Source organism: Myotis daubentonii, chromosome 8 (genome assembly GCF_963259705.1).
Source record: "Myotis daubentonii chromosome 8, mMyoDau2.1, whole genome shotgun sequence".
Lineage (NCBI taxonomy): Eukaryota > Metazoa > Chordata > Mammalia > Chiroptera > Vespertilionidae > Myotis > Myotis daubentonii.
Window position 1 is genome coordinate 70,170,921 of NC_081847.1, and position 10,914 is coordinate 70,181,834.

A 10,914-nucleotide genomic window follows, 5' to 3' on the forward strand; every position below is an offset into this window, starting at 1 on the left:
TAAAAATAGAGGCCCTAAGCTGGTTTGGCTCAGTGGATAGAGCATCGGCCTGCAGACTGAAGGATCCTGGGTTTGATGTCAGTCATGGACACATGCCCGGTTTGCAGGCTTGATCCCCAGTGGGGGGCATGCAGAAGGCAGCCGATCAATGATTCCCTCTATTTTTCTATTTTTCTCTCCCTCTCCCTTCCTCTCTGAAATAAGTAAAAATGTATATTTTTAAAAAAAGAAATAGAGCAAGAAGAGATAAATAAAGGAGGTTTTATGGTCTAGATATACTTGAATCATAGCAACTATTCTTGGTGGTTCTGTCACATAGCCTTCATACAGTCCTAGGATGGCCTGTGTGGGCCAGAGGGACCAAGATGTAGGTTTTGGTGCATTTGAATTAGTTCTGAGCAGACTCAAAGGTAGCTCTTCGTAGCTTTTTGAGTTTCTAAGTATCTGTTTTCTAGGTTGTGAGGATGAACAGGAGCCACAGTGCATTAACTTTGGTTATTTTCTTATTAAGTCCTGTCATTATGCCCTCCCAAGGCCCTGCAGGGCTCTCTCTGATCCTCAATCCAGTGGCCTTCCCTCCAATTTCCCAGGTTCGTCACCATTGTCCAGGACTATTGCGTATGGCACATTACAGAGCTTGATCACCACCCTGTGCCCTTTGGTCGTGCCAGGAATTTTCCCACAGACCAACAACCAATCATTTTTCTTCCTGTCAGAAGAGGCTGTCCTTGGCGACTATTATAAAAGGGCAAACTTTGGGGCTAGATTTAGGCCAGGCTCCTAGTCCTACTTTCGTCCAGCTGATACTCTGGGCGAGGTGAACACCTCTGGCCTGACCTGGACTCTCATCTCAGCTCTCAGCATTATCATCATGTTGAGCTCCCTCTTCCTCCTGAAGGCACTTCTTGCTCTTGGGACCCTGACATCCTGGGTGGCTGCAGGAGAGCATGGTGAGTCATCATCCCTGGCTAACAGTCACAGAAAGTGACCAGAGAAGCCGTCCCCTGCCTCCTCCCAGAGTGAGGGGCCTCATTTGTGGGCGTGGCCATCTCTGTAGGACAGGACTGGATGCAGAGGTTCTTGGGACAGCGAGGGTGGGCTGCCCAGCCTTTCTTCACCCTCTCTGGCTTTCTACTAGAGCCGCGGTTCCCAACCTTCCTAATGCCACGACCCTTTAATACAGTTCCTCATGTTGTGGTGACCCCCAACCATAAAATTATTTTTGTTGCTACTTCATGACTGTAATGTTGCTACTGTTATGAATTGTAATGTAAATATCTGATATGCAGGATGTATTTAGGCGACCCCTGTGAAAGGGTCGTTTGACCCCCAAAGGGGTCTTGACCCACAGGCTGAGAACCGCTGTCCTAGAGAGTCTTACATGAGAACAGGATCACCCCAGCCTTTCTTTCTCTCTCTCTATTTGCAGAATGGCTGGTCCTTTAGCAGTGGTGTGTGTGTGTGTGTGTGTGTGTGTGTGTGGTTGTGTGGGTGGAGAGGAACATGGTTGCAGAGATATTTACATAGGAGTGTTTGGAGAGGTTGAAAGTTCTTGAAGTACATTTGGCTTCCATTCCCCGTTTCTTGAGGACTGGCCAGTTACACCAACCTCCCATGATATCTTTTGCAGTGAAAGAAGGAGAATGTTGTCTTGACAAGAACCCGTGCAAAGATTTGTGCCAAGGGCATGAATAGTGTCCAGTGGGGCAGAAGTGCTGCAGCACAGGCTGTGGTCAGGTCTGCCGAGGAGGCATTCTCAAGGGTCTGTTGGAATGAGGGGCAAAATCCGAGTGTGCTTTCTGAACTTGCCTCTGGACTAGAAAGACCCAGAGAACTTCCTGCCTCCTACATTGGCTCTTGAAATCTAACCTGCCTAGAGCACCTCTTCTTTCTCCTTTTGGGGTCTCTTCTCCTTTAACACCCAGTGCCCCCAGTCCCTTGTCAATCAGGGAAGAACGTGTGACCAATGATCTCTGTCTTTCACTTTGAACCCAGGGTTCCAGTGAAGGCTGGAGGGCAGAGCTGTGAAGGGAAGCCTGTTTAAGATCGGATGAACGGAGTAAACCCTAGAGCCAGGCAGACTTTCGTAAGCCTTAAATCAGCCTTACATAGTTCTTTTAAGTGTTAAATTTTAAGGCTCAATTTCCTCATCTGCAAAATGGGGAAACATGTTTGTGCTTCTTAGAATTGTTGTGAGGATCATATGAGAGGTTTCTGGCATAAGTAAATGTCACAGTAAATGTGAGCTATTATCCATGTTGTCACTGTCTCTGCTTTTGCACCAGGGTGGAGAGTCCGAAATGAAGCCCAGGGCTTCCTTCCTCTGATTGTCTGGTCTGCTATGACTGTGGGTGGCACCAGGCACCATTCTCTCTCTCTGTCTCTCTCTCTCTCTCTCTCTCTCTCTCTCTCTCTCTCTCTCTCTCTCTCTGGCTGTCTCCTTTTCTGCTGCAGGGAGGAAAGGAGGTTGTCCTAGGATTGTTCGGAAACAATCCTGTTTTAAAAGGTGCGTCAGGTGTCAAGAAATGCTGCAGGTTTGGCAGCAGCAGGAGCTGTGTCATCCCGATCGCTAAACAGAGCGGGGTCAGAAACCTCGCTCTGTACCCCAGGCTGTGCTTGGCCTCCTCGTTTCTTTCTCAGATATGCACATGCCATTTCGTTGTTGGTTTTCCTTTACTCTGAAAAACAATGAAGTGCCTCCTATATCCCGAGATCTTTTCTAAGAAAAGATATAGGAAGGGTACCCAAGCCATGGTGGTTTGTGGGATGTGGCCTCGGCAGGCAGAAAAGGCTGCCAGAAGGGAAATCTTGGCATATCTACACTGAGTGGCCAGATTATTATGACCGGCCAGATTATTATGACCACCCCATCACTACTTCATTGACACTTCCCAAAATACTGAATATTGAAAACTTCCTAAGCAAATATTCTCAAGGTTTTATTATTATTATTATTATTTGCATAACTAATTCACTTCATTGTACTGATGGGGTGGTCATAATAATCTGGCTGGTCATAATAATCTGGCCAACTCAGTGTATATTTGTGGGAAGATTTGAAAGCTGTTGGGTAATTTCCAATTCCTATTGTCCGTTGCAGTATTCTCTATGAAAATCTTAGCTGGAGCATCTGCAAAGAGGCAGCAAAAAGAATCTTGCTACCTATACAAGGCAGCACCTGCCCTCCCGCACCTGCTACTGAGACTCCATGTCGCCTCTGTCCACACATAGGATTGCTGTCTCCTGTTGGAAATGGGTCCTATTTTATTCTGATTTTCGTAAAGAGGTGTTTGAAAGAGATGTTTTCTTTCAAACTCTTACAGGGTCCCCATGAGCAAATTCTCCATTTATACATTATTTCTGTATATATTTATTGAGTATTTACTATATGCCAGTGTTATATTATAAATCAGAAGATGCCTTAATCAATAAGCCAAATTTATTTGGAGTCTTTTTCATTTTGCTAGCACTATTGGGCCCAGAGGAAATATTGCTTCTCAAATTCTGGGGCCCAACATGGTGGAAGTCTTCCCTATTTATACGTTTTTCAGCTCTTTGTTTTCCAAATTTGGAACGAGACTTCCGGACCGTCTCAGAAAAAGTCCTGTTTGCTGGGCCAGGGCCGTGAGACCATATCTCAAGGCCTGGCCTGGCACCAGGACTGCCAACTCTGTCTGGGGCATAGTTCATAGCCTCTCTGGAATGGGAGTAGTCTTCTTTTTCCCTATTATTTAAGCAAGCAAACGTTTACAGAAGCCAGAATAGCAGGGTTAAAATTTTAAACAGCAGTTTTTACCCAAGATGGAGGTTACTATGCTTCACCAGATCCAGCGATGGGTTCTGGGAAAACTGTGGTGAACCAAGCAGATCCAGTCCCTGCCTTCGTGGAGCTCATAGACTAGTGGGGGAGAAAGAGGCTTAATAGACAAGCATGAAAGAAGTCTGTATCTCAAACCGTGACAAGGACATGGAGGAAAATTAAAGGGCGCTGAGAGATAGAATAACCGGGAGCTCCCTTTAGATTGGGTGGTCGAGGGAGGCCTGTCTGAGGCAGCGACATTTAACCTGAGACCTGGAGTTGAAGTTAGCCAGGTCAAGGGTGTGATGAACGAGAGAAGCAAGTCTTTAAGAGGTCTTTAAGCTGAGAAGGAGCTTGCCACATGTGAGAAACTGAAAGAAGCTGCTATGGTTGAGACAGGGAGCAGGAGAATGACTCCCGGTGAGGACCGAGTGCAGTTGGACTAGGGAGGCGGCAGTGGGGATGGAGAAAGGTGACACAACTGAGAGAATTTGGAAGTAGAAGTGAGAAAACTGTCTGCTATTCCTCAGCTCCTCCCCATTCCCTGAGCAGCCCCCAAAAGGCATTAGAAATGGATGGTGTGTCTCCCCTGCTAGCCCCTCTCATGTCCCTTTTTTTCAGATGGTCATGGCTACTTTTGTTTGCTTGTGCTTCCAAATATGTTTTGTTATCACATTGTCTAGTCCCCACTTCCTCCCTTCTAAATATTGAGGCTACTTTTATTGGAGAGGTGTTAGATGTATAACTTAACTTAGGGAGATCTGGCTTTTTTTTTTTTTTTTTTTATAATCCTCACCAGAGGATATTTTTCCATTGTTTTTTAGGGACAGTGAAAGGGAGAGAGAGAGAGACAGAGAGAGAGACAGAGAGAGAGACAGAGAGGGAAACATTGATGTGAGAGAGACACATCAATTGGTTGCCTTCACACATGCCCCAACCAGAGCTGGGGATCAAGTCTGCAACCTAGATACATGCCCTTGACTGGAACCGAACCCGGAACCCTTCAGTTCCCAGGCGCCGCTCTTTCTGCTGAGCCAAACTGGCTAGGGCAGACCTTACGTTGTATCTTTATGACTTCCCATTTTCTAAGTGTATTTCAAGGTGTTTTCTAGTTTTAAAGTATTTTTTGATAAGTTAATACTCAGATTACTTTATTATCTTCTTTGCTGTCTCCAATAGGATCACATTATGCCTTCCAGTATGTTTTCTAAAGGAACTGGAACCTTCTCTCCCATGAGTACACGTGGCCCCATATAACACTGAAAAAGCACAGATTTTGGTTGTCAGAGGTCTGAGGTCTGGGTTCAAGTGGGAGGCTCACCAGTCACTGGCCAGTGGGTCCCAGGCCAAGTCTCTTCTGCTTCTCTGAGCCTCAGTTCCCTTCGCTGCAAAATGGAAAGAATAAACTTCGCAGGTTGTTGTAATGATTCAAAGTGTATACAGTGTTTGGCCCTCACTATCCATGAGCTCTCTTCCATTTGCCTCTTCAGGTGCACCCGTCGGGGTGCAGTTTCTAATGAGCCCTTTCATCGGGAACCAGGGTAATTTTCTCCTCCCCTGAGCACATCTTCTCTGAGACCCAGCCACTCCACACCACGCGACAACCTCTTTCCTTCCAGCCAGACCTCCCCAGGTGGCAGGCCCCTTCCCCGTGCCCAGTCGAGTTGTCTGTGCCTGGCGTAGGCAGCTCTCTTGGGCAGCCTGCCCATAAGAGAGAATAGAGGGTTGTACTCCTTGCCAGGACTCGTGAGGTCCAGCCCTGGAACCAGAGCCTGGGAATCTGTCTCAGGCGGGTCCCTCACTGCCAGCTTGTAGGGCCTGGTACAATCTGCCCAGTGTGTGGAGCTGGCCATTGTATCCAATCTAAAGTGAGTGCCCGGTTATTCTACCTCTCCGCACCCTTTAATTTTGCTCATGTCCTCGTCACGGTTTGAGATTATAGACTTAATAGATCAGAGCCATGAGCATAGCTCTATGCTGAGTCCTGTTTGCCCCAGTGCATCACCAAACCTAGGATGGTCTCAGGGGCTCCTGACACACCGGTTTTGTTTCTGTCTTCCTAACTCCTACCACTGTCTACCACCGGGTCTTCTCTTTCGGCAGAACTGGGCTGAGTGAGTCCCAGCGCTTGTTGATCTGTTTTGGGGTGATCCTTGTGGAGTAGGGGGATCATAGTGTCGTGGTACAAAGGGCACCTTGGTGATGTGGTTTTGGGACCCAATTCTGCCCTCTTTGATCTCAGGTCAAGCTCTCTTTTCCTGGATGTCTGTTTGCAAGAGAAGAGGAGTAGGTTTCAGAGCTCACAGGGCCCTTCTTGGCTTAGGACGTCCTGAGATTTCACTTTTCTGCCAGCAGCTGCCCTCACCCCCAGGACCAGCGTAGAGACCAGACCTCTACTCCCTTCCAGTAGCAGAGTGCTCCTGACGTTGGCACTTCAGGGCCACGCTCAGCAAAATGGTGACATCTGGGAAGTGTGCCACTCTAGGCACCACTTTCTAGGGCATATGAGAGGTTTACGTTGCTGGTTGTTTTCCACCAGGGAGATTTTACCGTGGGACAAAAGGCTTTGTTCTTTGTTAACTGGATTTAATGTTTGTCAAGCAGGTGGGGAGGTATGAGCAGGTATCTGGTGGTTATAGTGACCTTATTTCTGAAATAAAAATCAGGACATGCAGTTTTGATGTGATCTGATAGTGGCACAGAATATTTGAAATAGGAGCTGTTCAGGAGAACCCTAAGGGGCAGGGTGATTATACCTTGATTGTTTAGCTACGTGTGTTCTTGCTGGAGGCCAAACACTTGCTTTTTCCATCATGGCAGACTTCCTGGAGCCAGCCATATGCAAATGTATTACATGTTCTTACTCAGAGGCACTGAGCCAATCCTGCCTTGGTTTTCTGCAAAGTCTTTAATCGCCTGTCACTTTTTTCCATTTAAAAAACTTGAAGTAAACGCTGAGGTGAATGAGTCACGGCACGTTGGTTTGGTTTGGATGTGACCTCTCTGGGTGTGCCTGTTCCCAAGGACCTGGAGCGGTGTCTGCGTGCTTTAAGGATGGTGTAGCAGCAGAAAGAGTGCTTCATAGCGGGTCGGGAGGCCGAGTTTTGTCCTGCTGTGCTGCTGACTCACTCTGCAGTTCTGGGCAAGCCCCTTCTCTTCCCTGAGTTTTATTATTTCCATAGGGATGGTGAAGGGACATGTCAGGGATGTGTGTCTGTACGTGGCAGAAAGTTAACTGAACAGGGGCTCATTGTTCTTGCATAAGGAGAAGCCCTGAAGCAGTTGCGAGGGGTGGGGTGGCAGCTCCGTGACGCCAGCAAGGATGAAACAATTGCTTTCTCTTTGCGACCTGGACTTCTCCTTATCCTAGTTGCCTCCCTGTGCTGTGTCAGCCTTTGCACTGGAAGAAGGCTGAAGCGAGGGGCAGTTTGGAAGGCGTCATCTCTACATCAGGAGTGCGCAAGTTGGCCCAGCTACGCCTGTTTGTGGCCACCCCTAGTTGCAGGGGAACATGGGGAAGCAAGTCATTTTAGCTGGCTGGGCTCATCCTCTCAGAACAAACCTGGGGTTCCGTTAACCAGTGTTTCAGTTATCTGTTGCTGCATGCACACCACCCCCAACCTTAGTGTGGGTTAGGTGGGCAGCTCTTACAACACATGGTGCAGCTCTTACATCACTTCTATGGCTGCATGTGTCTGGGGGTTCCGTGGGGAGCCCGGCTGTGGCTGGGATGCCCAGGATCCTCTCTTCAGCCAGGTTCTCTCTAATGGGGCATGGCATCAAGCTGCTACATAGCACGGCGGCTGGCTTCCAGGAGGCAGTGTGCTGAGAGGACAACCTCACGATGTAACTGTGTATCCAGCCTCTGCCCACACCAGTCACACTTGCTGATGTCCTGTTGGTCAAAGCAAGTCCCATGGTGGAGCCCAGAGACAGTCTGGGAGAGGGCTATACGAGGGCAGGGATCCCAGGAGGTGGGGCTCAGTGGGGGCCACCAGTGTAGATGTCGCTCACCATCAGAAAGTGGGTTAGACCTCAACAGTGTTTTTCAAACTGCAAGTCTTGAAAGGAATTTAGTAGTTGATGGCCTGCATTAAGAAAAGGAGACACAGAATATAAAGTATCAGCATCACAGGTCCATGAGTGCACCCGGATATGTCCGTTTTAAGCACACATCTGTATTAACGTACATATGGGACAACATGAAAAATGCACTAGCATTTGGTACTCAAGAGTCACAGTAAAAATAGCGGGAAACACCTCAGGGACCCAGTGCTCTGATTCTATGGTAGAGTTTGGCGGTGAGTGTCCTGCCGACCCCCTCCCATGCAAGGAGCTGTGTGATGGAGACGAGTCCTGTCCTCAGGGGCAGAAATGCTGCAGCACCGGCTGTGGACACAGCTGCCGAGGAGACATTATAGGAGGTATGTTGGCTTTGGGGGGAAGGACTCCCTGAGTGCGCCTTGAGCCCAGAGTCGGTTTGGGAGGGAGTCATCTGTGGCCTTCTTGCCGTTCCCTTCCCAGGCGGGATCAGAGTTCTCACCCTTCCTGTCCTCCTGGGCCCCTCAACCCAAGGCAACCCCTCCTCCTAGGGCCAGTGGTCCTTTTTGGCATTAATAACGAAGGAACACATATGTAATACCTTCATCAATCAAGAATAAAATAATAATAAAAAGAGAAAAAATAAACCTCAAACCCAGCAAAAAAAAAAAAAAAAAAAGTAATAAAAACATAAGTAGGGGAAAGCAGGTGGGGCAGCAGGACAAATCCCTAGGCTGGGAGCCAGGCAGCGTGACTTCTGGTCTTGCTTCTGCTGATGATTTGCCCTGTGACCTTGGGCAAACCAACCCCTCGTTTTGAGCCAGTGTCTTTACCTGTAAAATGAGGGCATTGCCCCAGATCATGATTTTCTGACCTAATTCTTTGCACAAAGCTTCCCCACCTCCTGAAATCTTACTTGGAAGGGACATAAATGCAACAGATAAAAGCATTCCTGATGTGATTTCTTTGTTTCTTCAATATGTGTTTTAAACAGATGTATGTTTTGAGTGCTTCTGCTGTGCCAGGCACTGTGGAACTCCATTTCAGAAGCACCGGCCCAGATGTTGTCTTTAGACAGCGTTTACATCCCGGGCAAGGGCCAGGGCTTGGGGACAGATTCCTGTCCTTATGTAGCAGATAGCCTATCAGGGAAGGTAGACAAATGAGTGAATTACAGCAATGCTGGATGAAAGGAACGCAAAGCACAAACATTGTCTAGGGTGGCAGAGAAGCCTAGTGACCCTGTGGAGCCCAAGCACCTGGGAGGGCAGTGGTCTGGGAGCCTTGCTCCTTCTGCACTCTGCCCAGCCCCACCCCCACAGAAGTGTCAAACCCCCAGCTCCCTTTAGGGAGCTCCCTGTGGGACCCTACTGGAACACTTTTGGTCCAAGTGCTCTCTTGGGGCCTACAGATTCTCAGATCCTCCAGCTCAAGGTTTCCCAGCCAGATCTTTGCTTCTGGGATGGATTTTCTGGGAGCCCCCATGTCTGAGTTCCCGATGGGAACTCAGAGTCAGTGGAGCCGAGCGTCCTCTTTACCTGTGTCTGCTTCCCCACAGGACGGGCCGGTACTTGTCCAAGAGTTTTGGTGGGCCTGTGCATTGTCACCTGCATGGGGGATGAGACCTGCCCAGCCGGGAGCAGGTGCTGCAAGTCAGGCTGCGGGCGCTTCTGTGTTCCGCCGGATATGCTGCGCCTAGTTGGCCAGGAACCCTAACGGGACCATGAATTAGGTGAGTACAGTCTAACATCCTCAAAAACAATGGACGCAAACTGTTGTGTGTGAGGCCCTGGCTTAGGTGCTGGGTTGGGACTTCAGAAGGCCAAGACCAAGTCTCTGCCCTGGAGAGTCTAGTTCAGTGATGGCGAACCTCTGACACGAGAACTCATTTTTTGGGGTTGATTTTTCTTTGTTAAATGGCATTTAAATATATAAAATAAATATCAAAAATAGAAGTCTTTGTTTTACTATGGTTGCAAATATCAAAAAATTTCTATATGTGACACGGCACCAGAGTTAAGTTAGGGTTTTTCAAAATGCTGACACGCCGAGCTCAAAAGGTTCGCCATCACTGGGGAGAGAAAGATCAGATGTTCCAGGTCGTATATCACAGAACCCTTGCATAGACGGTATGGGCTTATAGGCTTTCAGAGTGGGTGGGGCTCCTTGGGAGGTCTTCGTGCTAGCGGGAGGAGTTGACGTGGGCCCTAAAGGCGAGGCAGAATGTGATAAAGGGAGGACAGCCCAGAGAACATGCTGGACAGACGGTCTGGCAATTGTTAGCAAAGGCACAGAGGGTGAAATGTATGTGACATGTTTGGCGAGTCGGGGTGAAGGTGGGAGGTGAGAGTGGGCAAAGGAACAGGCTGCTGTTGTTCCAGGAGAGGTGAAGTTGACATCTGAACGATAAGAGTCTTCAGTGCCAGTTTGGACTAGATTGTGTAGGAAGCAGGGAGCCGATTGAGGTTTCCGAGAGCAATTTGTGCCATGCTTCTCTCCGTGGAGGGGAAACACCTGGGGACCTGCAGCCTGGAGGGCACAGTTGTGACTTGACGTTACTTCTTCTTGCAGGGACCTTGGTGCCCTCGCTGTCCTGATACCAGAGACCCTGGTGCCCTCGCTGTCCTGATGTATCCTGAGCTTCTCTGGCGACTCCAAGGGGCTTGTCCTGGAAGCCAGGAGAGGTGCTGTCCTGGGCTGGTGATACTCGCAGGGGCTCTCATTGCCTGCTTCTGTTCCTGCTGCTGCCTGAGCACAGGAGACAGCCCAGGGGTTGGGGAGTGGATGTGTGGTGCTTCTAGTCTCCAATAAAGGCTGGTGCTGATCCTCTTGTCTGTACTTTTTTAAAAAATATTTTTATTGATTTCAGAGAGGAAGGGAGGGATAAAGGGAGGGAGAGAGAGAGAGAGAGTGAGAGAGAGAGAGAGGAACATTAATGATGAGAGAGAATAATTGATTGGCTGCCTCCTGCATGCCCCACACTGGGGATAGAGCCCACAATCTGGGCATGTGCCCTGACTGGGAATCAAATCATGCCCTTCTGGTTCATAGATAGACGCTCCACCACTGAGCCA

General features: G+C 48.7%; 1 protein-coding gene across 1 annotated transcript; it reads left to right on the forward strand.

Annotated features, from left to right (window-relative positions):
* Positions 1 to 668: 668 nt before the first annotated feature.
* WFDC3 (WAP four-disulfide core domain 3) lies at positions 669 to 10,666 on the forward strand. Its single transcript, XM_059704918.1, is given in 7 exon segments — positions 669 to 950; positions 1,631 to 1,762; positions 2,455 to 2,512; positions 2,514 to 2,583; positions 8,073 to 8,223; positions 9,399 to 9,572; positions 10,412 to 10,666. Coding segments are annotated over 6 exon segments (648 nt in total). The 5' UTR covers positions 669 to 871; the 3' UTR covers positions 9,557 to 9,572; positions 10,412 to 10,666.
* Positions 10,667 to 10,914: the final 248 nt, after the last annotated feature.